The sequence below is a fragment of the Coregonus clupeaformis genome, unplaced genomic scaffold (assembly GCF_020615455.1).
Source record: "Coregonus clupeaformis isolate EN_2021a unplaced genomic scaffold, ASM2061545v1 scaf0754, whole genome shotgun sequence".
Taxonomy (NCBI): Eukaryota; Metazoa; Chordata; class Actinopteri; order Salmoniformes; family Salmonidae; genus Coregonus; species Coregonus clupeaformis.
This window is the reverse complement of record NW_025534209.1, coordinates 155,324-180,685: the sequence shown is the minus strand read 5'-3', so window position 1 is coordinate 180,685 and position 25,362 is coordinate 155,324. Positions and strand designations below refer to the sequence as shown.

Sequence of the window (25,362 nt, the reverse complement as noted above, 5' to 3'; positions counted from 1 at the left end):
AGCAGGTTGGACTGTAGTGGGAGCAGCCAGGGTGGGGCTGGCAGCAGGTTGGACTGTAGTGGGAGCACCCTGGGTGGGGCTGGCAGCAGGTTGGACTGTAGTGGGAGCAGCCTGGGTGGGGCTGGCAGCATGTTGGACTGTAGTGAGAGCAGCCTGGGTGGGGCTGGCAGCAGAGAAGTCAGCAGTGCTGGTGGTGATGGTGAAGTCATCCAGAAGACTACCAACTGTGGGGTCCATTGCATAGTCCTCAAAATCAGTCTCCTCCGAGTCAGGGTCCATGTCCTGCATGGCCTTCCCAGTCTGCCTGAGCAGGTAGCCCACACACCAATCAGCTCTCCTGAAAATGAAATAGTAAACAGAATGCAAAACAAGGCAAAAATAGATGAATATGATTACTCACAATATCTTCATCATATCAAAACCACTGATACAGTTTTGTTTCTGCCATGTTTTAATGGATGTAGTGATATTAGTTAAGAAATGTTCTGAGGTTCCTCTTAGAGGCTATAGCAGAGAAGAGCACTTACAGAGGCTGTAGCAGAGCTGACGGTGCCCTGAGAGACAGCAGAGGCAGTGGTGGTCTTCACAGAGGCTGTAGCAGGGGCCAGAAGAAAGGGGAAATGAAGATTATTATATAACCTAATATGAAAATTATTTGAGGGTAAACCGTATTAAAAACAAATATATACAGGCTGGTAGCCTCGGGGTTAGAGTGTTGGACCATTAACCGAAAGGCTGCTGTTCGAAGACCGGAGCCGACAAGGGGAAAAAATCTGTTACTGTGCCCTTGAGCAAGGAACTTAACCCTAATTGCTCCAGGGGCGCTGTACAAAGGCGACCCTGGCCATGACCCGACTAAGTTAAGGTTTGGTCTTGCTGCAGACACGAGAGCCCCTAAAACCTTTGCTCATTGAACTGCAAAAGAGAGAGAAAAATCTAATAGTCACAATGAAGAGAGGAGGAACCCAAGTCACCTGCCAAAAGGATCATTGCAGCAGAGCCATAGTAGTTGAGGAAAAATTATGTAACAAAAAATATAATATTTACCATTGACAACAAGTTGAATGCAGTCCTCAATGGAGGAGTCTGAACAGAAGACAGAGACGCAGGTACTGGCAGAGCTATAGCTGATGGCCCAGCAGGTCCACTGGTAGAGACTAGAGTATGGTATCTAATTTCATTAAATTAGAAAAGAGAATACATGTTTTTTAACCTGTAAGCTTTATTAATTTTACCTCCTGGGGGTGAAATCCACAGACACATCTCTGAAGCCCTCCGAACAGAGTTGTCCACGGACCTGCAGTGGGCAATTCTCTATCTGTAACAATACATCAGGAAGCCTGTGTTAGGAAGTCCCCTGCTAGTGACTTCACAATCTCAAAGCACTCTCAAGTAGCTCACCCCACTACCCCACCCCACACACCCGAAACCGGGAGTCAAGGGGTGATGAACTCTGGCTCTCGCTGGAACTTTCCTTAACCTGTTGTGATTGGTTGACAAGATCACAGCTTGGGAGTTTGACACTGTGTATACTCTCTGAAACGTTACTGTTCTATATCGTGGAGCTCCGCCCCATAGGGGAGCTCTGCTCCTATTGGTTTACCCCGCTGCCTAGGCAGCGAACAGCCTGAGACAAAATTATGTACACACCTGCAGCCAATAGGAGTACAGGTGTCCCTATAAGAGGGGACGCATCCCCTCAATCAGCCTCCCTTTATCTTCAGCGACTGGACTAGACTGAAGAGCCTACGAAGACGAAGACTCAGGACGAAGATACGCCGTCGATTTCCAGCTCTCAACGTCGTCCTAGAATGAGCACACCGGGAAGTTTTCCACCCCAAAAGCTATTTTCAGAGCTCAATGCCGCTGCTCCTCCATGGCGGCTGCGGACTCCCATGACCTATGTTTCGTGTGTTTGCGTTCACAGCACGCCAAGGACGGCATCAGCGATCCCCCTATTTGCGCCAGCTGCGCCCTCCTTCCATTGAAGGAGAGGAAGCAGCGCTGGGCGTTTTTTAGGGAGGATATCCCTTTAGAGGACGTGCTATCGGTGTTAGCCTCAGCTTCTGAGGCATCATCCGAAGGCGCCGACTCTGGTGAAGACAGGGATGACGGGGATGAGATGGACATTCCTATGGAACTGTCCGTCCCTCTGACCCAAACCTTCAAGACCCCCTTTCCTTTGGAGAGTGAGAGGTCCTGTACTTCCCTGGGCGATGACGACACGGGCTCTGAGAGATCAGTAGCCCTGTCCTTCGCTGCAGCCTCTCTGCGCTCAGACTTTCCTGGGCTCATTGAGAGGGCTGCTAGACGTTTGGAGATAGCGCTGCCCCCCATTCCCTCCGGACCGGATGTGGACATGATGGAGGGCGGCCCCTATTCTCGGCCAAGGAGGGTGGTGGAGCCTCTGGCTCCAGCAATGCCCTCGCTTGCAAATTACGTTGAGGGCTCATGGGAGGCGCCTCTGGCGGCGCGTTCGCCGGCCAAGGCGTACCTCCCATTCACCAGAGTGGAGGGAAGGCAACAGGGCTTCACAAATGGAATCCCCAGGCTAGAGAGCGCCCTGGCTGCGTATCTCGTTCCGGGTTCGAGTCCCTGGCCCTCTTCCAAAAAGCCCACTTTGCCGACGCAGAAGGACCGTTTCACAGCACAGCTGGTAGAAAAGTCCTTTACGTTGGGGGCCCAAGCTGTAGCAGCAAACAACATTGCCCTCCTAGCGGCCTCACTGTCCCGTCTAACCACGGGTAAGACTGAGCTCGACAGGGAGGAGATGGAAGAGGCGTCCAGGATTTCTGCCGCTATTCTCCACCTGACACAGGCGTCGGCTGTCTGCGCGGGGAGGTCCATGGCCACTTCGGTGGTTGCGGAGCGACACCTGTGGCTGTCATTAACAACCATGAAGGAAGCCGATAGAGCGTCGCTCTTGAACGCCCCCTTCTCTGACGACGGACTCATCGGAGTCGCTGTCAAAGAGGTGACGGAGCGCTTCATGAAGCTCGACGAGGAGAGGAAGCAGCTGGCCAGACACCTGCCACTGGCAGGGAGAGCAGGCCACGTGACTCCAAAACCGTCCACCTCCACCGCCTCTAGTAGAGCAGGCTCTACTGCGAGGCGTCGTGCCCGGCGCCAGACGGCGGCTTCGAGCAGCAGGAGAGAGGGTTCCGCCCCCCCAGCAGCACCTGAGGCCCCGATGATGCCGCCGGCGAGGGAAGTCATTAGAGCGTCGACCTGGCAGCCTAAGGACAACCAGAAGAGACGGCGCACGTGACGGGACGTGGGGGAGAGAATGGAGGACGGCACATCGACAAGTTCGACTGCACCCGCTATTCCCCCCCACCCTTCTGTTGAGGGTATGGAAGAGAATGTTTTTGTAGATGTGTGTAATAAAGAGCTGGCTCCACCTGACTTTGTCACAAAAGAGCCCCTTTTTCATAATACATCCGAGAGCTTTCGACTTTTCTCACCCTCTCTCTCTCTCACCACTCTGAGTGCAGCTCAGCCCACCTAGAGTGCGTAGCTGAGCACACACGAGGCAGGTGTAAAAAAGGTATCAAGGCGCTGCTTTGTGTGACCTCATAAAGACCTCACTTTACAGACTCCGGGGAGTGCTGTAGTGAGTGTCTCACATAGCAGGCTGCAGTCTCAGCCAGATAATGGCATGATGACGCGACCGCTATTCAGGGACGGCGCTCTGTCTCAGGCTAACGCCTCAGTCAGTGCAGTTCAGACCCGTGCTGCGTTCACGGAGGGCCGGAATACGACGGTTACGAGTTTAACAAACGTATCGGCGCCCCCGTTTCTCTCAGAACGCGCTAATGTTTCCTCTCCCTTTCTTGGGAGGCCCGCTTTGGGCTGTTCCACCACTTCAGTGCTGGGGAACAGCGGCGGCGAGGGCCATAGAGGTATACAGGTCCTTCCTACTGAAAGTACCACAGCTTCGCGCTCTTCCGCTTTCTCTATATTGCTGGGAGTGGCGGTGAAGCTGCACTCTCTCCCACTGGCTAGACCAGGTGCCGGAGAAGGGTTATGCCATCCAATTCCATCGGAACCCCCCCCCCCCCGTTCAGGGTGGTGGTGGAGACGGTGATGAAAACGCCCGAAAAAGTGGCCGCTCTGGTTTCAGAGATTACGGAACTTTTGGCGAAGGAGGCGGTCACATTAGTTCCCTGGGAGCAAAGGAACAAAGGGCTATATTCGCCCTCATTCCTGGTGCTCAAAAAGACGGGGGGAATGAGGCCGATATTGGATCTACGCATTCTCAACGAGAGCTTAGCCAAACGGCCCTTCTGAATGCTAACGACAAAACGTCTACTGGATTGTGTCCAGAAGGGAGACTTTTGTACGAGCATAGACCTAAAGGACGCGTACTTTCATGTGCCGGTGCAGCCGCGTCACAGAAAGTTTATGCGATTCGCCTTTCAAGGGGTGGCGTACGAGTTCACGAGGATGCCATTCGGGTACGTCCTGGCACCTCGCACGTTTTCCAAATGTGTGGAGGCGCCATTGGAACCGTTGCGTCATCAGGGAATAAGGCTACTAGCCTACCTAGACGACCTACTGGTTCTCGCCCCGTCAGCAGAGCTGGCGTTCACTCACACGACACAGACAGTGATTCATCTCACGAGTCTGGGGTTCGCTGTGAATTGGAAAAAGAGCGCGCCCTGGCCCAGTCATCAGATTGTCTACCTGGGGATACAGCTAGACACTGTAATGATGAGGGCTCAAATTTCGGACCCTCGAAGGGTAGCCCTGTTGCTAGCCCTGAGAAGGTTTTGTTCTAATCACACGGTAACGGCGCTGTCAGTTATGTCACTCTTGGCCAGGCGGGAGGTGCGATAGGGCAATTGCCCATAATCAGCCAACCACTGAAGGCTTGGCTCCTGAGAGGGACAGGCTAGAGCGCCGTGGGTTATCTGATTCTGTAATCAGGGTGTATGCCAGCAAATGGAACGTGTTTTCACAGTGGTGTGCCACAGAAAATGTGGACCTTGTGTGCTGTCAGGTTGAGAGTGTTCTCTCGTTCCTACAGTTTTTATTTGATAAGCAACGTTCGCCCGCCACCATTAAGGTGTTTGCAGCGGCGATTTCGGCTTGTCATGAGGGGTTTGGCAGAGACAGTCTTCAGCCACCCTCTGGTGAAACGTTTCCTTTTGGGAACACGGCGGCTTATGCCAACGCCTAGAGCCACGCTTCCTCAGTGGGATTTGGCTCTGGTACTCGAAGCGCTCTGTGACTCGCCATTCGAACCATTTAATCAAATTCCCCTCAAGATGCTGTCTGTGAAGACGGCACTGTTGCTCGCTTTGACTACTGGTATAAGAGCCCACTCCACTCGTGGAGTAGCGGCTTCTACTGCCCTTTTCAGAGGAACAGGGGTAGAGGATATCTGTGCAGCAGCGTCGTGGTCGTCACCGTCTCCATTTATCCGTTTCTATCTCTTGGATATGTCTTCTAATTCTTTGGCTCGGTCTGTACTCAGCGTAGCTGATGGGAGGCCTTGAGCTAGGAGAAAGGAATGCAGGACTAAAAGAGGTAGGTCTCTTTCAGGTCCGCTCCTGTTAGAGGGAGACCTATATGACATGACTCCTGACTGACATGTTCAGTACAGTAGAGGGAATGTTATTTATCTGCCCACCAGTATTACTGGGTTGGGGCGGAATGATGAGGGAAATAGTTTTTGTAACTTTGTTACATTACTATGGACCGGTCATAAAATATTGACGGAATTGTGACGTCGTCTATCTGCTGGTTCAGTTTAGTATGACTCGTATTCTGGTTATCTGCCCACTAGACATTGGCAATGCCATTGGACTAGGTGGGGCGGATTTGTACCGAGGTATATTGTGAAACAGTGTGTTACAGGCCCAACCTTTTCATTTAGGTGGGAAGTGTTGGGCTCGGCAGGGAGTACATTTTGGAATGTTGCGCTCCGCCTTAAACCAATAGGAGCAGAGCATTTCAATCCCATCATTCACAATATACACAAGCAATGTATACGAAAGGTATCATTACAAAATACTTCAAAATAAAAGCCCAGAAAATATTGTATACTTTGAATATGGGAGCAAAGAAAACGTTAAAACAGACCAAATATGCAATGTTATGTTAACAGGTATCTTTCAGTTTAAAAAATGTATAGCTCCACGATATAGAATGATAGTTACCGGAGTTGTAACTCCAGTTCTATGAGTGGAGCGGAGCCCCATAGGACTTCAGGCCCTGCCGACCCTCTAGTCCCACTGAAGATAATTCTCGGGAGGCTGATTGAGGGGAAGCGTCCCCTCTTATAGGGACACCTGTACTCCTATTGGCTGCAGGTGTGTGCATAATTTTGTCTCAGGCTGATCGCTGCCTAGGCAGCGGGGTAAACCAATAGGAGCAGAGCTCCCCTATGGGGCTCCGCTCCACTCATAGAACTGAAGTTACAACTCCGGTAACTATCGTTAACTGAAACGTTACCCTTAAAGTTCCCATGCTATCTAGCTTGCCCGGCAGCTAAGTTTAGCAGCAACTATTGACAGCCACAAGTTAGCAGTTGCTATATAAATTATACTGTTGAAAAACAAGTTGGCTCACAGTTGCAGTATCATTCTTTTTTTTACAATCTTTTTCTTATCTTGTGGTATGAAAAGCTGATATTCCAGGAGAAGGTTGACTAGCTACAGTTCTGTCTCAATCGTGCACTGTCTGGATGTCGTTATTTTTTCCCTAGGTGGTTGGCTATGTCAACCAATAGTCGCACCTCTCCATTTTTTGCACCCTGCTATAGGCTGTGTCCTTCTTCCAAAGAATGAGAAGCTATACATGATTGGCTTTTAAACATGGAGCTCATGGTTGACAGCCTAACATGAGTAAACTAGCGCCAGTGCCATGCTCTACCAACTGAGCTACTGGGGACCACGCTGAGTATGATATGCACTAATATACAGCCACTGACACGTACAGGACAAGCTTGTATGTGCTGCCCTCCAATGGATCGAAATGGAGCAACAGGCCCTCCCAGTCGTACTGTAGCTCCACATCGTTGGGTTGGGTAGTAGTCTACAGGTGAAAGCAGTTTGGCAGCCAGTATCCCATCTATCCAACCCAGCTAGTTCAAATAAACACGCACTTCACACGGACTTGTAATTCAGGCCATAAAACCAAAGGGATTTAACAGACAAAACCTTCATCCCCTTCTCCTCAATGTAGTCTTTTATGATTGTTGATGGCAGAGAATAGACCAACACATTGGGTCCAGATGGGAACAGAGGGAGAGAGGGTGAGAGAGAGACAGAAGGAGACAGAGAAGGTGAAAAATAAGATACGTTGGCATGTTTTGGAGGCCCTGCCATAAGAGAGACAGACAGAATAAAGAGATTGATGTACATCTGTCATGCATTATTTCAGGGAAAGAGAGAGAGAGAGAGAGAGAGAGAGAGAGAGAGAGAGAGAGAGAGAGAGAGAGAGAGAGAGAGAGAGAGAGACTATGTGAGGAGAAGGAATGATTGGTTCTCTCCTTTTTCAGGGGTATAATCACCACACATACTCACAATCCCTCTGAATTCCTCAGAAAGGAGTAGCCCTGCTTTGTGTCTCTGGATGGAACTGGTTCATAACCAGGTACTGATGGTCTTCAAACAAACGTCTTCTTCTAATCAGGCTGGATTGGACCGCTGGGGCTCTGGGGCTGCCTCTAGGTACGTAGAGAGGAAATGATCTGCTTTTCTCTGATTACCTCTCTCTCTTACTTTGTATCTCTCTCTTTCTCTCTCCAACTCTTTGTCTCTCTATCCCCCTCACTTTCTTGCTCCATCTCTCTTTCTTCCTCCCTCCTGTTCTTTCTATCTCTCCCCTGGTACATCATCTTGTACTCAGATAGAATTGGAGTGGTTCCCAGTCCTGATTAGAGGGCTCTAACCTCTGCTAAAACCTCCTGCAGGGTCCATACACAGAGGAGAATAATACACCTATCTTCACAATCTATTCTATTCTGTTCTATTCTATGCTATTCTATTCTATTGTACTGGAATCTACAGTATTCTATTCTACTGGATTCCATTTTGATGTTCCCCTAAATGGGAACTTCCTTCCCCTGTGAGACCCAAACATAGAACCAAATGAGGAAAACATGTTATTACCTTCAGAAATACACTGCTCAAAAAAATAAAGGGAACACTTAAACAACACAATGTAACTCCAAGTGAATCACACTTCTGTGAAATCAAACTGTCCACTTAGGAAGCAACACTGATTGACAATAAATGTCACATGCTGTTGTGCAAATGGAATAGACAACAGGTGGAAATTATAGGCAATTAGCAAGACACCCCCAATAAAGGACTGGTTTTGCAGGTGGTGACCACAGACCACTTCTCAGTTCCTATGCTTCCTGGCTGATGTTTTGGTCACTTTTGAATGCTGGCGGTGCTTTCACTCTAGTGGTAGCATGAGACGGTGTCTACAACCCACACAAGTGGCTCAGGTAGTGCAGCTCATCCAGGATGGCACATCAATGCGAGTTGTGGCAAGAAGGTTTGCTGTGTCTGTCAGCGTAGTGTCCAGAGCATGGAGGTGCTACCAGGAGACAGGCCAGTACATCAGGAGACGTGGAGGAGGCCGTAGGAGGGCAACAACCCAGCAGCAGGACTGCTACCTCCGCCTTTGTGCAAGGAGGAGCAGGAGGAGCACTGCCAGTGCCCTGCAAAATGACCTCCAGCAGGCCACAAATGTGCATGTGTCTGCTCAAACGGTCAGAAACAGACTCCATGAGGGTGGTATGAGGGCCCGACGTCCACAGGTGGGGGTTATGCTTACAGCCCAACACCGTGCAGGACGTTTGGCATTTGCCAGAGAACACCAAGATTGGCAAATTCGCCACTGGCGCCCTGTGCTCTTCACAGATGAAAGCAGGTTCACACTGAGCACATGTGACAGACGTGACAGAGTCTGGAGACGCCGTGGAGAACGTTCTGCTGCCTGCAACATCCTCCAGCATGACCGGTTTGGCGGTGGGTCAGTCATGGTGTGGGGTGGCATTTCTTTGGGGGGCCGCACAGCCCTCCATGTGCTCGCCAGAGGTAGCCTGACTGCCATTAGGTACCGAGATGAGATCCTCAGACCCCTTGTGAGACCATATGCTGGTGCGGTTGGCCCTGGGTTCCTCCTAATGCAAGACAATGCTAGACCTCACGTGGCTGGAGTGTGTCAGCAGTTCCTGCAAGAGGAAGGCATTGATGCTATGGACTGGCCCGCCCGTTCCCCAGACCTGAATCCAATTGAGCACATCTGGGACATCATGTCTCGCTCCATCCACCAACGCCACGTTGCACCACAGACTGTCTAGGAGTTGGTGGATGCTTTAGTCCAGGTCTGGGAGGAGATCCCTCAGGAGACCATCCGCCACCTCATCAGGAGCATGCCCAGGCAATGTAGGGAGGTCATACAGGCACGTGGAGGCCACACACACTACTGAGCCTCATTTTGACTTGTTTTAAGGACATTACATCAAAGTTGGATCAGCCTGTAGTGTGGTTTTCCACTTTAATTTTGAGGGTGACTCCAAATCCAGACCTCCATGGGTTGATAAATGTGATTTCCATTGATAATTTTTGTGTGATTTTGTTGTCAGCACATTCAACTATGTAAAGAAAAAAGTAATTAATAAGATTATTTCATTCATTCAGATCTAGGATGTGTTATTTTAGTGTTCCCTTCATTTTTTTGAGCAGTGTACTTTTAATAGGCCCCTGATTATGAAAATAATCAGATTTTTGATTTTCAAATTAATAGAACAATTTTCTGGAAACTTTGCAAAAGGCCACATTGGGCTTCAATGTATGAAAATTTTACATTAAGAAAACTGTGAAAATCTATAAAAATCACATCAAAATGAATCTAAAGCATTAACATGTGATGTAAAATGTTGTCAAATGGTATATAAATCTGAATATAAGTCATTTTGTCTAAAATAGCTCATTTGAATATATATTTTTGAAAGGATCAACTATTTTGTGTTTTTTCTATGTATGGAGAACGTCTAACCTACTTTATTTGGTTGTCCTTTCTGGCTGAACTTGGAGCGATAACCTCCTATCTTACTTTTTACAACAAAATGAATGTTTGTCAATGGCAGTATTTTCACCTCATAAACCACACCTTTTTGTTTGTCTGTTCTTTTGATGTGTAGAGGGTACATCAAAGTAGCTATTGAAGTATTTGGTTGTCCATATTTGTAGAATTTGGAAGAGAAACAATCTCTCTACCCTTTCTATTAGTATATGAATGCAACCCTTTAAGCCCAATGTTGCGTTTTTGCATCACTTACAAAATTACCTCTAGCTCTGGCTCAGAATGTTTGTTTCTTGATTTTTTGTATTTTTTTTTTACATAATCACTACATCTTAGAGAACACAGATTATTTTTTTTCAAGTACTGTACTTGCATGGATGGCTACCAACATACAGTATGCTTGTGTAAGGGACCAGTGTGGTCTCAGACAAGTAGACAGGTTTCTAATGTTTCAGAGGCTACTGATGCCACAACAATCATACTGACACACAACAAATACTAGTAAGAGATGAATCTGGGTCTAATGAGATGCACTAGGTAGTTTTTGACATCATTGTTTAGTTTAGGACCTGTACATGAATGTAGGCAGTGTTGCATTTTTGCAACCATGGGTCTCACAGGGTTAAGCCACTTTTTTTTAGCCACATGCCACATGGTTTTGCCATAGGCCTATGTTCCCATCCGTGTGGTCTGGTTTAAAGGGAATAAGGCTGTCTTCCCATGTCTGTCACAGTAGTACTGGATTGAACCATCTCCATCCTGTCCTCCTCAATGTTTCAGCATGGTTGTAGGCAGTCAAGTACAGATCCAGAACCAGCTTACCCTCAGTGTGTGTATGTTCATGTTTGCCAACTAACAGACCATTTTTTTGCATTGATGAGAAATATTCTCCTTTCAGTCCCTTCCAATCAATCAACACCCTCTTTAGCAAATCAGTTTTATTCTAACGATCTTAGAATGGCTTATAAATGACACAACACAGGGTTTTCTTGTTGCATTAGAATATTTTTTTTACACTTACGGGATGCCCGAACACAGTCGCCACACCACGAGCGGGAATCGCCTTGGGAACAACGGGCGCCTCTCGGAGCCGAGAGAAAGCATGGCATTGTGGGACATTGGCATCTGAATCAGTTAACATTCATAGTCTCTGTTAGAGAGAGAGAGAGAGAGAGAGAGAGAGAGAGAGAGAGAGAGAGAGAGAGAGAGAGAGAGAGAGAGAGAGAGAGAGAGAGAGAGAGAGAGAGAGAGAGAGAGAGAGAGAGAGAGAGAGAGAGAGAGAGGAGAGACAAACAGAGAGAAAGACTGAAAGAGAGAAAGGAAGAGAGGTGGATGCCAACTTCTGCATGACTGTGGTAGTCATTACTCAAACATTAGTCATAGTGTCCATTGAGAGGTTCAACGAACAGTGCTTTTTTTTTATCCTACAAGACAATGCAGTATGATTAAATAGACTGGATGTTGTGACTGTAGTCTACCTTACATCACCGTTTCTCTCATGTGAATGAAGATATTTAGTGATTTATCCAAAGCAGCAGATGACACCCACTCTCACCAATCCTACAATGTACAATCAGTGATTACTTCAAGGGAAGGAAGGTAGGAATTAAAGAAGAATTGATGGAAGGAATGACTGATGAAAATATTGGTGAAATATTTCATATAATCGGGAAAAGTGACAAGTTCCAATCTCAGCTAGTTGGTGGGGGGGGGGGATATAGACTCACTCAGTGAGAATAATATACTACTGTAAGACATAATATTTATTGTTCCCTGCCGCCTAAGGCATTGTATATGGTTTATGCAAGATACCACAATACATCCCTTTCACCACCTGTCAACCTAACATCAAAACAAACACAAATCCAACCACCAAACCATCTCAGATATCACACACATGCACAAGCATAGACACACAGACACACACACAAGCATGAACGCGCGTGCGCGCGCCCGCCCGCACATACACACAGACACACACACACACACGTGTGGGAGTCAAAGTCATCATGAGGAAGTTTCCTATAATACTCTATGACTCAACACTCAACAGCCCCCCAGGCAGAAAAGAAGGAGGGAGAGAAACAAAAGAGGGTGAAAGAGTGATTCGGTGAAAGTGAATGGATCTGACTTCTTGACGCATCACAGGCCAAGAGAGGGGGAGGGAGGGGGGATTGAGAGGAGGAGGGAGGGGGGAATGAAAAAGAGAGGAAAAGACTGGGGGGAAGAAAAAATGACTGGCGTTAGTGTGGGAAGAGAGAGGAGGAGCTTGAAAAGTATGAACTTGTGTGTGAAGACGCAGACAGACAGGAGGACAAGCACTAGAACACTAAACGGAGTTTGGAAAACCTTACGACTACCGATGGTCTCTTTAGAACCGGAGATGGTTTGCAATCAACTGAGCAAATAATAGGTTTGAACCAAGCTTGCCCATGAAAGACTCCTCTTCTCGCATCTTCGGAATTCGGTGCTATTGAACTTGAACCCGTGCTGTTTTCCCCCTCCTGACCTGTGTAAATTATACGCTATTAATAGAAGCGTAAAAAGTGGAGAGTTTACCGACTGAACGAAAAGAAGATAAAAGTTGCCATAAAATGTTATCATTATTCTTCTTGATTCTGTACATTCCTGCTGTGATGTCCTCATCGTCACGTAAGTACAGCAGCTCTTCCATGTGATAACACACGTTGTCTGTTTAGCTGGTTTGGTCGGATATAGCCTACTGTTAGATAATAGCCTACTGTCTGAATCCTTGTTTATGGGCTAAACGGTATTGTTTATGCAGGTTTCATAGGGAATTAATGTACAAAATAATTGCTCTAACAATGGCAAGTCCTACATATTTTGAAACGTATATCCATTATAATGTTGGCCTAAAAATAATATTGTGAGGTAAATATTAAGTAATTTGAAATAAAATGCTGGCAATCAGATTTAGTAGGCTACCCTATGTTTCCAACCATTTGAAATTAAATTAACAGGCTAAACTTAATTATAAAGCATTTCATAAAGAAATAAAATAACTGTTGAGATCTGTATCCAGCATCACAATATTTAAAGAATGTCAGTTCCATGAACAATCACTAGCCCTTCTAGATTTGATGAAATTGTGAAATAATAGTCCTAGACACAGATCTCGGTATTCTTGACCATGCTATTGAAAAACGGTGTCCTAAGAGGTTGGATTTCAACAGGTCGGCTCATAATTCGTTTAACACATGTAGCACCGGGCTTTACAGAGGCAACACCACGGTGACATCATATGGTCGGGTCTCAGGCAATGTTAACCGCCAGCTTAATGCAAAGTAAAGTAAATAAATCACAGTTATGTGCTGCGGTATGTCGGCTAGATTTTGGGTCTGTGTCCAGTTTATTTGTATAGGTGAGGTCATACAACTCACGTAGGCCTAGATGATGATTGTCCAACCATGAACTTTTTATGTATTTTCAGGTGTTCCGATTAATGAAGAAATGAATGTATGCGACAGTAGTGAGCTTCTGCCTCTATAGCAAGAGGTCTTGGACTTTTATGGTACAGATGATTGTGCACTTTCCACAGAGTTGCTGGTTCAAGAACAAGACCCACTGCTGCCATTCCCCCCCAATTACTCCAGTGATAGATTCATAACAAAGCAATACACGTTTTCTGAAAGGTTCTTGTGCATGGTTTGGATGTGCATCAACACGCTCCTCACCACTGAAGACATTTAGGCTGCCCTGTGAACGGTCTTTCACCTTCCTTTCTATGTGATGTTGAAGCTCTCTAGTTGATGTTCTGTACTTGTTGTCAACCTTTCCAGTGAAACCCCCCACTCATCATAGTCAAAGTAACTGCCATTCAGAAAACATCACATGGCTCAATATGGCTAAATGTTGCATGACTTGTTTCAATTCACTCACATACAAGGCCTCCATCAAATGTTCCACATGTGGCTCCTTTGTCCCGTAGACGGACAGAAACACAGACTACCTTTGAACTGTTCCGTGCAGAAGCGAAAAGTAAACAGTGTTTTAGAAACCAGGGGATTAGTCGCTTTTCATGCATCCTTGACGACTGACATCCAGAACCAGGAGGGTCTAAAACTAGAGGCTATTTTTCATCTTCACAACACCAGTGCTGTAATACAGGGCTTTAGCTCGACAGCTTGTGTGTTTACTTAGATTAAAAGCAGTGCTTTTCACCCCTGAGAAATAAACAGGGTGTGCAGGCTTTTGTTCCATCCAAGCACTTAACACACCTGATCGAACTGATCACCATCTTGGCTCTGTGCCTGGATGAAACAAAACCCTGCACAAATTATCAATGCTCAGTCTCAGACATAAACGAAAACAAACATTCTGTACAAGCCGTATAATCGGTGCACAAAACACTCTTACCAGAAAAAATTAAACGTTTTGTACCTTCTTTCACCAGAAACACATTTGCACCTTTAAACCATCATCTATCTGAGCAGCCTTACCTCAGGAGACCTCCTTTCTAAAAACAAATACAATTTTACAGCCCATAGTTACTTCTTCAGAACCAATTAGGAGAGTAAATACACAAGTGTAATTGCATCTGTCGTTGAGGTCTTTAGACTGAACGTTCTGCTCCTTAATTCAGGGGCATTCCCTCTGCCTGGCCCTTCCTGTAACACTGTGATGGTGAGACCATGATCGTTATGGAGCTGGATCGTTGTTTGATTGGCTAATCACGGCCTGGCTTCCTCTCCCTGATGACACATACACAGCATCAGCGTTGCCAGTGTTTTGGTGTAAATAGTGTGTGTGTTGTTGAGGAGTTTTGGTCAAATTAACGTCTTCGCAAGAGCTTCCTCAAAGCACAACACAGCCTTTATCTGAGGCAGCTGTTTAACACTTGTGGCTTGAGGCTGAGACTTGTAGAGGTCTGACAATGTGATAAACACTCTGGGCCTATGGAAGTGGAAATCTGGGTTCACTACTGACCTGGGAGTTACTGCTGTGTTCTAGAATACAGTAGCCTATTTGTCGGATATTCTCTTCTGAATCATTGAATCAGTAAAAACACATCTCCCTCTACTCTCTCTCTTTCCCCTCTCATTTGTTTCTTTCCCTCTGATTACTAGGAATTAATAGTTCATGCAACCATTCTTTCATCCATTTATTCACTCCTCCCTTCTCTCCCCTCCAGAGATGGCAGGGATCTACCCCCAGGACCCAGCCCTGCCCATCGGCTCCACCCTCACTGCCACATGTTCAGTCAGCCCTGATCTGGGCCTCCACGCCAGCTCTCTGTTCTGGAGCCTGAATGGCCGCCGGCTGCCCAGTTCTTCCTACAGCGTGTTGAGCCCTACGGCCCTCAGTGTCACCCTGCCGGGCCTGCCAGCCTCTAGGCAGAGGTCAGGGGACAACCTGGTGTGTCACAACCATGGAGGACATGTTCTGGCCGGGTCCTGTCTCTACATTGGGAGTAAGTGGAGCAACACACACACACACACACACACACACACACATCTAGCAGCAGCATCTAGCACACACACATAGCTAAAAGTTAACAGTGTTATACCAGTCTTATATCAGAGTACCAACCTGTGGTGGATCAGTAACTGTAGGGCCTTTAGTCCTGTTGACTCCTGTGTGACTACACCATGTTGTGGTGCATTACTCCCTCTATTAGTCACTGGACATGGAGTCTGACACACCCACACACACACACAGGTCTGATATACACACACACACACAAGCACACACACAGTGTTGTCATAGTGCCCTATTTTCAGCGTGACATCCCTGTTCAACACCTTGTGTTCAGAATGGTATGGAATATAAGTCCCAGAATTTTAACCCCAGACAGACAGAAGAACATTCTGGACTAAAATATATCCTCTCTCCCGCCACCCACCTTCTCCCTCAGTGCCTCCAGGGAAGCCAGTCAACTTGACCTGCTGGTCCAGAAACACCAAAGACCTGACCTGTCGTTGGGCACCGGGTGGACAGGGAGAGACCTTCATCAAGACCAAATACACACTCAAATACAAACTCAGGTACACACTCCTTACACACACTTAATACACACACACATGCACACACATTCTAATACAGTCTGAGTCTAATATTTTTTTTTTTTTATTTTTTATTTCACCTTTATTTAACCAGGTAAGCCAGTTGAGAACAGGTTCTCATTTACAACTGCGACCTGGCCAAGATAAAGCAAAGTAGTGCAATAAAAACAACACAGAGTTACATATGGGGTAAAAAACATAAAGTCAGAAATACAACAGAAAATATATATACAGTGTGTGCAAATGTAGCAAGTTATGGAGGTAAGGCAATAAATAGGCTATAGTGCAGAATAATTACAATAGTATTAACACTGGAATGCTAGATGTGCAAGAGATTATGTGCAAATAGAGATACTGGGGTGCAAAAGAGCAAAATAAATAACAATATAGGGATGAGGTAGTTGGGTGGGCTAATTTCAGATGGGCTGTGTACAGGTGCAGTGATCGGTAAGGTGCTCTGACAACTGATGCTTAAAGTTATTGAGGGAGATAAGAGTCTCCAGCTTCAGAGATTTTTGCAATTCGTTCCAGTCATTGGCAGCAGAGAACTGGAAGGAATGGCGGCCAAAGGAGGTGTTGGCTTTGGGAATGACCAGTGAGATATACCTGCTGGAGCGCAGACTACGGGTGGGTGCTGCTATGGTGACCAATGAGCTAAGATAAGGCGGGGATTTGCCTAGCAGTGATTTATAGATGGCCTGGAGCCAGTGGGTTTGACGACGAACATGTAGTGAGGACCAGCCAACAAGAGCGTACAGGTCACAGTGGTGGGTAGTGTATGGGGCTTTGGAGACAAAACGGATGGCACTGTGATAGACTACATCCAATTTGCTGAGTAGAGTGTTGGAGGCTATTTTGTAAATTACACCGCCGAAGTCAAGGATCGGTAGGATAGTCAGTTTTACGAGGGCATGTTTGGCAGCATGAGTGAAGGAGGCTTTATTGCGAAATAGGAAGCCGATTCTAGATTTAACTTTGGATTGGAGATTCTTTATGTGAGTCTGGAAGTTGAGTTTACAGTCTAACCAGACACCTAGGCATTTGTAGTTGTCCACATACTCTAGGTCAGACCCGTCGAGAGTGGTGATTCTAGTCGGGTGGGCGGGTGCCAGCAGCGTTCGATTGAAAAGCATGCATTTAGTTTTACTAGTGTTTAAGAGCAGTTGGAGGCTACTGAAGGATTGTTGTATGGCATTGAAGCTCGTTTGTGTGTGTGTGTGTGTGTGTGTGTGTGTAGGTGGTATGGCAGAGAGAAAGAATGTGAGGAGTACAGTGCCGCCCACCCATACTCATGCTACATACCTCGTGACCTCGCCCTCTTCACGCCCTACGAGATCTGGGTGGAAGCCACCAATCAGCTCGGCTCAGCCACCTCTGATGTCATCACCCTGGATGTCCTAGACGTGGGTGAGTGTGTGCATACGTGCAAGTGTGTGTGTATGAGAGAGATAGAGAGAGAGAGAGACAGACAGAGAGTAAGTCCCTGAACTTTGACCCTCTGGCTTTAGAGCTTTACATCTTGCCCCAGTTAGAAGTTGCTGTTGGGCACAGATCCAGGATCAGCTTACCTAGCCCAAGTCCTAACAGTAACCATTAGTGGAGAATCATAAAACTGACCTTAGATAAGCGTCTAGGACCAACTTTATCCTACTACTTAAATCCCAACCCAGGATTTTGGGGGTGAGGGGGAACACACACACATACACAAACGCACAAATGGGGGAGGGCAGGCAGTGTGACGAATGGAAGAAGACCAGACACACCCTGCCTTTTGGTGAGCTCATTTCCCTTTTACTCACGCTGGGTGGGCACACACACACACACACACACACACACACACACACACACACACACACACACACACACACACGCACACACCCTGCGGATGGGGAAGGGCAAGGAAGGTGGGCGATTGACGCTTGACACCACTCGAGTTCCTACTCGCTGCTCCCTCATTTCCCAACCTCCACACTGAAACTAATAACACACACTAACAGTACCTGTACTGTATGAGTTACTGTTAGGGTCAGAGCCAATTAACTCAGAGGAGAAAGAAATAAGCATTATTTTAGACAGATCTTGCTGCTTTAAAGTAGTTTTCTGAGTTACCCTACCTCTTTCCCCTCCCCGTCCACAGTAACGACGGACCCTCCGTCAGGTGTGAGTGTGAGTCGTGTGGGTGACCTGGAGGACCACCTGAGTGTTCGATGGGAGTCTCCCCCAGCTCTCAAAGACTTCCTGTTCCAGGCCAAGTACCAGATACGCTACCGACTGGAGGACAGCTCAGGCTGGAAGGTCATGGATGACATTGGGAACCAGACATCATGTCGTCTGGCAGGCCTGAGACCGGGCACTGTGTATTTTGTCCAGGTATGGTGTGTGTGTTTGTGTTTGTATATGTGTGTGTGTGTGTGTGTGTGTGTGTGTGTGTAGTAATCCCAGTGTGTTCTATGCAGGTGCGCTGTAACCCAGTAGGGATCTATGGGTCTCGTAGGGCTGGTATCTGGAGTGAATGGAGTCATCCTACTGCTGCTTCTACACCTCATAGTGGTGAGGACACACTCTCACACACACACACACACACACACACACAAACACACACACACACTCTAACCCCCTCTCTCCCCTCTTATAGAGCGTGTATTATCAGGTTCGTGTGACTCCAAGTCTGGAGACTCCAATTCTACGTTACGTCGAGAGCTGAAGCAGTTCTTCGGCTGGGTACGGAATCATGCGTATGGCTGCAGCGGCATGTCAATCAAACTCTACGACCAATGGAGAGTCTGGATGCAGAAGTCCCACAAAACACGCAACCAGGTAGGTAAGGATCTAAGTAGAACTCACCCACACACAGATCTTATTCAATCATTTGTATTCTCATGTTTGAATCGTTCAGCTTTTCTTGCACAGAGAAATCCTCATAAGTTTTTCTCTCTCTCAGGTCCTACAAGGGGATAAGTCATAGTACGCATCACCTCTGCCTTTAAACAACCAGCAAAGTCAAGACAACAAACGTGTGTGTGTGTGTGTGTGTGTGTGAAAAATGGTGTCCCCTGAGTGCTGTGGTTTTGCATACACCATTCAGCGATGGAGGAAGGGGGCAACAATACAAACTTGGGGACAGTGTCTCTACAACAGCTGCCCTAGACTATGCTGTAATTATTTAACAAGACATGGAGGAATAAGACATTGAGGAATAGTAATCTTCTTCTTACTGTGGAAACACTGGCAGCTCTGAAAAGCTAGAGATCCACAGCACCCTCTAGTGGAAGCTAACATACTGGGAGGAACAGTGGAGATAGAGGACCATAGTAATGTTTCTACTCACGTCCCGGTCTTAAACCATGATGACCCAGTCGGAACTGTCTGTGACCCACTATTTGGGAACCCTGTTCTGCAGGGGGGCACTGTTACAGGACTATAGACTGACATTGTTGTCTGTAGCAGTGTGGAGATCTGTCTTAATAATAAGTAGGGTCAGGAGGTTTTCCTGATCATATGGCCCTGCCCAGGAAAACCTCCTGACCCTAATGCTAATGTTTACCTGTGGAGGCAGTTCCCCACCTTTATTTTTGTACAGAATTGTACTATCATATTTAAACTGTTATATTTTGTTTTGTTACTTAAGTTATGTTTAGTTAGTGATAATTTTATTGATTTAATTATGAATTATAGTTTTGTTTTAAAGAGTTTGGAAGTCATTCTATTCACCCGCATGCCCTCGCACACACCCGCAGACACACAGCTGTGTTCAGCTATTAACTTATAGCCTGTCATGTTTATGTTACTGACGTTACACTGGGGTAAAAGGAATTATGTTCTCTATATGTAATCTATACATGACTCCATTAATCCAGTTTTTACATGACTGGGCTTACATCACAAATTACTCCTGTGCCCTATTTTAATCAAAAATTACTTTGTGACAGAAAATTGTATATGAGTCTAATTTTCATGTTCACAACAGTGGCAAGCTAGTGGCGATACGTAATTGATAGCAACCCGACTGTTTTCCAGCATGTTTAGGGTCAACGCTTGCGTTGTCTGTCTGATGTTGATGACATGGCTGCAGGGTCCCGTTACTACGGCCTGCGGTTGTACTGAGTCAGTGCCTGTTAATAATTAACCTGTGTTTGTTGGTCAGAGCTCTGCTCACAGTCTTTAGTTACCTCTCTCTGCCTCCCAACACCCTTTATGTAAAGATATCCTATACAGTAACTTAAAGCTATACTCAGCAATATGACATCATTATGCACTGCGGGTCAGATTTCTGCTTACAGAAACAGCAGCAATGCAAATTAGGAAGATACAAAAGTGGCAGTCTTGATCAATCTGAATTCTGTTGTTGTTTATGTATGTATGTTAAGCGGGAAGATGCCCCAATATGTGCGATGATGTCATATTGCTGAGTCTCCATTTGAAGGGTCAGATTTGAAATACCTCCTGCTTTACAGTGTGTACCAGAGAGACAGAGGGGGCATTAAACGATTGCTGCAGGTGGGCAAAGTGTAGCTAATTGTCTATGTGTGACTAACTGGGTTGAAACCTTGGTCATCTGCATGCCACAACATCGTTAACCAGCTGAGCTAAAGCCTGGGCATTAGCTAAAGCCTCGACTAGCTACCGCAAGTCTTCAGGTGTCAGGGAAGCGTACTCACCACATGAACATGGAGCCACCTCTATGACACATGAACACTAAGACGAGAAGTGAGATGGTGATTTAGATGTACCCAGGGCTGCAGAATGGAGATAACGTTTCCTCAGCTTGTAAAGACCATCTATAATTCAGCCTTCGAGGCTGTGCTTTTCCTGAAGAGGCTGGATGTGCCGGAAGTGAATCAGTGACAGAACAGCAAAGAGTAAAGGGAAGAGAAGGAGAGGAGAGAGAGAGGGAGAGAGAGAGAGAGATCTGTGTGCACAGAGTAGAGTTGTCAACTTATTCTGGGATACCTTTCAAGTGAAGTGGTCTAAAGAAATAAATTATAGGAAGTGAAGCAGGAAGGACCCATACAGAGGACATGTTTGGACTAACAGGATCAAACCAGACAGAATCTCTTCTCCTGCTTGTTACTGTTGTGGTGATTGGTGATTGCATTTCTAGCTCAAGAGGCTGCCAGTGAATCACAGGGCTGCCCTCTCAGACACAACTGACTGCTCTGGGAGAAAGCCCTCAGCATTCTCTGAGGGTTGGCAACCCTGGTTGGGAGTGACAGAAGAACAAAGCGTAAAGGAGGAAGAGAGGAGGGGGTAGGAAAATAGAGAGAGAGATCGACAAATCATGGAGGAGGTTAAGAGACGTCCGATAATCGCTGGCAGAGAGAAAGGTTCGTAGAAGACATCTATTATGTAACATGTTTAAATTAAAACTTTAATTTAGTTCACAGGGACAGTGCTCAACACTGTCATACTTCTGTTTTAACGTCAATGGAAAAGTGAAATGTAAACTGGAGTAGGATGAGTATGGAGGGTAAACTCACAATTGTATTTTTGTTTTACATGACTGGAAAATAAACATGATCATTATCATCACCATCGTTACTCATTGCTAGGGCCAGGCCCCGGTCGCTATGCTCTCCCTACAACCATTGGCTACATCAATCATGACCTCACCAAGCCCAGTAGCCCCGCCTACTCCTTCCACAGACGTATGAGCAGCAACAGTAAGTCTCTGAGGTCAGTCTCAGTCTCCTTGCCTATTTCTCTTGTATGGTGAATAGACCTTATTCACACCACTGCCATGAGGATTCACACTCCAGGCTAGTAGGGCAGGAAGCAGAAGTCTATGGAAAATACTGCTGAAATGTTCCTCAAGTTTGACCTTTAAATTCACCTTTGACTTTTATTAATATGAATTATTGTGCGTTCTTCTCCACAGTGTTCTCTGTGGATTCCAGTCCAGGACCCCAGTACCACATCGATGCCAAGATGACCCGGTTCGGCCGCGTCGGTACCCCTTCTTACTCCATGCTAGGCAGGGCAAGACGCGCCGGTGAGACTAGCTACTCCCTGAATCAGATAAATTGTTCCATCAAACTCTATTATGCCAATGGGCATTTATTGCTGGACATTCTTTACATTCTCTCTCTCTCTCTCTCTCTCTCTCTCTCTCTCTCCCATCACTCTCACTTCTAGCTGAACTCTTCCAGACTCCAGGTCCAGGTGCCTACAGCCCAGAGAAAGCTCCGCCCCTAAACGCTCATCTCAGACCTCCCTCCTACACTATTGGCTCTCGGACACGCTACCGTATAGTGGATTCTGTGCCCGCCCCTAACAGGTACAAATGAAAGAGAAGAGAGAGAGAGGGTAAAGAGGGACCCTATATCATTCATATCATTCTAATCATCCTCCCAGGTACACCCTCCCTAACCTGCTGGGTTCTCAGGTGCCCCACAAGCCGTCCAGTGCCAGCTACAGCTTGGTGGGGCGCAGACAGGTTGGTGCTCCATCAGAAGACCTGTCCATGACCCCTGGACCAGGACGCTACAACAGAACTGATCCCAGTGTCTACCTCACACGACAGCCCTCCTTCTCTATGCAGGTTTATAGCTTTATCTTTTATTCATTTATGTATGGTATTTAATTTGCCTTTTAGCTATTTATTTACAATTGAATATTTTGTATAGTATTTTCTTGCATATATCTTCCTCTAGACTAGAGTATTGTGATGTTTTCAATGCCCTTGAAATTATGTTGGATGGGATTTTGATTTTGATCCAGAGCCGGACCACCCGGCCGAGTGATCAGTCTCAGAAGCCTGGGCCAGGGACCCACAGCCCGGAGAAGGTCCTGCTCCATCTCCCCAGACCTCCTGCCTTCTCCCTGGGCATCAGACACTCGGAGTTCGTCACTCCTCTGGTGGTGGTTGTTTCCGACTGATGTTTATTTATGTTTATTCTCTTTTTATTGGAGTTTCACACACAGAGTTTGTGGAAATGCCCGAGCCAGTTCTGAGTTAGGTACCATTGTGTTGTTTTAATGAGCACTTTTAGCACAATGTTGGGAAAGTGCCTTACAAATAAAGTGTTTTTATTATCATTGTTAAGCCAAGTTGTGGTTTACAAATGCGTTTGATCTATGCATGTGACCTGTGTGTGTGTGTACACATGAGCATGTGTGTGTGTTATCTCAGTGTGTGTGTGTGTGTGTGTGTTCAGTGTGCAGGCATAGTGATAGTAATAGGTAGACTCCAGTCACTGCTCTGTCCCAGCCCCATCAGTTCTATGGAACACACCTGAACTACATAAGACCTCCCAGGAAACAGCCCTGGTAGAACCTTCTTGGTGTCCTCAAATGGATCCAACTACAGAGAGTGGGAGAGAGAGAAAGGGAGACAGAAAAAATTGAGTGAGAGGGGGGAGGAGAGAGAGAGTGAGAAAAGGAGAGAAAGACAGTGTCACACACACACACTATAAGAGTCTGTACTCACGGTGATCTCATGTGGGGTACCCTTGTTGTCCCAGTGGTATCTGACTTGGTACTTGAGGGGGAAGAGGGTGTGGTCAGACCAGGAAGGGGGAGGGGCCCACTTCACTAACAGCTTCCACTTCCCGGGAACGACTCGCACAGTCACATTCACAGGGGGGTCCGGCTTCACTACACACGCACACACACACACTGGTTCACAATGATCCTCCTACTAATATTCCAATAGGTGGGAGACACACAGACAGAGACAAAGAGACAGGTTCTTACCAATATCCTCTATTGTGAAGGTCTGTAGGTGGGAGGCGCTGCCATTAGGGTTGACTGCTGTGATGTTGAGCTTGTAAGACGTGTAGAGCTTTAGACCCTCTAGGACACAGAGCCTCCTCGCCCCTGGAGAGGAGCCATTCACCCCAGGGAGAGAGGACTCTGGGCTGGGGAGAGGCGGCATGGAGGTGGGGTAGGGACGGCACTGCTGGATCTCTCCGCCTTTCATACTAGGACATAGGGAGTGATAAACTGAGAAAGGGGGATGTTTTTAGCATCTACAAGCCTCTCTCTCTCTCAAACTCTTTCTCACACACACACACACACACAAACAATTTACCTGTAGGTGGTGATGTACTGTATGGGAAGCGGGGTCTGTGGCGGCTCAGACCAGGAGCAGAGGGCTTTGAAGGGGTAACTGGGAGACCAGCAACGTACCTCTGGAGGGGAGGGGGGGTCTGCCAAGGGCATAGGATACACCCACTCAGAACTCACCCCTCAAACACAAACAGGGGAGAGGGAGAAAGCAGTGGAAGGGGAGAGAGAAGAGGGAAAGTAGGAAATAGGGGTGGAGAGAAGGAGGAGAGGGGAGGGGGCGAGACAGAGACAGAGAAAGGAAAGAAACAGGGAATATGGAGAGGGAAGGAAAGGAAAGGAGAGAAGAGAGCTATGTGTAAGGATTCCAGACAGGTCCTCATCTCTGAGGATGCAGTCTCACCCCTTTCTGCTCTGTTCTCACCTGACGGAGCTGTCGGAACCGTCCCATCGCTGCAGAGTACACCGGTAAGAAGAGTCACCATAGCACACGCACACAGCCAGAACAGAACACACATACAACGCCGGGGACACACATAGTCCTGGACGTACATTCCTCTTATGTTAAAAACAGACAGGCTACAATGACTGACTGACTGGCTGACTAACTAATATTCTAATATTGACAGTTCTGCAAAGCTGCCCACAATCCAAAGTCTCCTCTCATCGGCTGGATTCCAAATAAAGCCCTACCCCCTAGCTAACAGTGCCTACCCCTAGGTTGATTTGAAATTGTGCAACATTAGGGTTGTAAAACTACAGGTCATTTACAAACGTTAACAGAATGTTCAGTAATTTTGGTAATTAACAGGTAAGCTATGGCAAACTATGTTAACATTGGTAATTCATACTTGAATAACTTTTACAAATGTATTCATAGAAACTATTAATTATATATTTATTTTATTTTTACCAATGAATTTCTAGTGGATAGACCAGGGCTCTCCAACCCTGTTACTGGAGAGCTACCCTCATGTAGGTTTTCACTCCAACCCCTCTTGTAACTAACCTGATTCAGCTTATCAACCAGCTAATTATTAGAATTAGGTGCATATGGTTCAAGACAAAATTATGTAATTAATTTAAAAAAACATTTTAATCAACAATGACATAGTTTGCAATTAACTCTGCAATTGCCACCAGTTTGGCCAAAACATTTACCACAAAGACATATTGACATAGTAAAATAAATAAAATATTCTGAAAATATAAACAATATTTCATGCTAAAACTCTCAAACTCTTTACAAGCATTTCGCTACACCTGCAATAACATCTGCTAAATA

At 46.5% G+C, this 25,362-nt stretch overlaps 3 protein-coding genes across 4 annotated transcripts; 2 read left to right on the top strand and 1 right to left on the bottom strand.

The window, feature by feature from the left end:
• The first annotated feature begins 12,339 nt into the window (after nt 1–12,339).
• On the top strand, nt 12,340–19,108 carry crlf1a (cytokine receptor-like factor 1a). 2 transcript variants are annotated; one of them, XM_041873198.1, is made up of 8 exons: nt 12,340–12,702; nt 15,203–15,481; nt 15,926–16,055; nt 17,311–17,480; nt 18,211–18,443; nt 18,530–18,623; nt 18,709–18,890; nt 19,015–19,108. In XM_041873198.1, the coding sequence occupies exons 1-8, from the start codon at nt 12,645–12,647 to the stop codon at nt 19,036–19,038; spliced, it is 1,170 nt and encodes a 389-aa protein (XP_041729132.1). In that variant the 5' UTR covers nt 12,340–12,644; the 3' UTR covers nt 19,039–19,108. The 2 variants fall into 2 exon arrangements, with proteins under 2 accessions (XP_041729132.1, XP_041729133.1); XM_041873199.1 differs by having other exon boundaries at nt 18,709–18,894.
• A 744-nt stretch (nt 19,109–19,852) lies between these two features.
• On the top strand, nt 19,853–22,956 carry odf3l2a (outer dense fiber of sperm tails 3-like 2a). The gene is made up of 6 exons (XM_041873201.2): nt 19,853–21,397; nt 21,623–21,733; nt 21,949–22,062; nt 22,206–22,347; nt 22,425–22,611; nt 22,791–22,956. The coding sequence occupies exons 1-6, from the start codon at nt 21,352–21,354 to the stop codon at nt 22,947–22,949; spliced, it is 759 nt and encodes a 252-aa protein (XP_041729135.1). The 5' UTR covers nt 19,853–21,351; the 3' UTR covers nt 22,950–22,956.
• A 117-nt stretch (nt 22,957–23,073) lies between these two features.
• On the bottom strand, nt 23,074–24,710 carry ebi3 (Epstein-Barr virus induced 3). The gene is made up of 5 exons (XM_041873200.2): nt 24,502–24,710; nt 24,103–24,220; nt 23,766–23,992; nt 23,500–23,666; nt 23,074–23,373 (listed from the first exon to the last, which is right to left on the bottom strand). The coding sequence occupies exons 1-5, from the start codon at nt 24,629–24,631 to the stop codon at nt 23,224–23,226; spliced, it is 792 nt and encodes a 263-aa protein (XP_041729134.1). The 5' UTR covers nt 24,632–24,710; the 3' UTR covers nt 23,074–23,223.
• Between the last annotated feature and the right edge of the window lie 652 nt (nt 24,711–25,362).

Excerpts from the sequence above, each read along its gene's own strand:
- odf3l2a (XM_041873201.2), top strand. The coding sequence starts at position 21,352 with ATGGAGGAGGTTAAGAGACGTCCGATAATCGCTGGCAGAGAGAAAG. Across the intron at positions 22,063-22,205 it reads AGGCAGGGCAAGACGCGCCG|CTGAACTCTTCCAGACTCCA; the intron begins GTGAGACTAGCT and ends TCTCACTTCTAG. Across the intron at positions 22,348-22,424 it reads TCTGTGCCCGCCCCTAACAG|GTACACCCTCCCTAACCTGC; the intron begins GTACAAATGAAA and ends TCATCCTCCCAG.
- ebi3 (XM_041873200.2), bottom strand. The coding sequence starts at position 24,631 with ATGTACGTCCAGGACTATGTGTGTCCCCGGCGTTGTATGTGTGTTCTG. Across the intron at positions 23,993-24,102 it reads CAGTACATCACCACCTACAG|TATGAAAGGCGGAGAGATCC; the intron begins GTAAATTGTTTG and ends CCTATGTCCTAG. Across the intron at positions 23,374-23,499 it reads GTACCCCACATGAGATCACC|TTGGATCCATTTGAGGACAC; the intron begins GTGAGTACAGAC and ends CACTCTCTGTAG.
- crlf1a (XM_041873198.1), top strand. The coding sequence starts at position 12,645 with ATGTTATCATTATTCTTCTTGATTCTGTACATTCCTGCTGTGATGTCC. Across the intron at positions 12,703-15,202 it reads TGTGATGTCCTCATCGTCAC|AGATGGCAGGGATCTACCCC; the intron begins GTAAGTACAGCA and ends TCTCCCCTCCAG. Across the intron at positions 18,444-18,529 it reads GCACTGTGTATTTTGTCCAG|GTGCGCTGTAACCCAGTAGG; the intron begins GTATGGTGTGTG and ends TGTTCTATGCAG.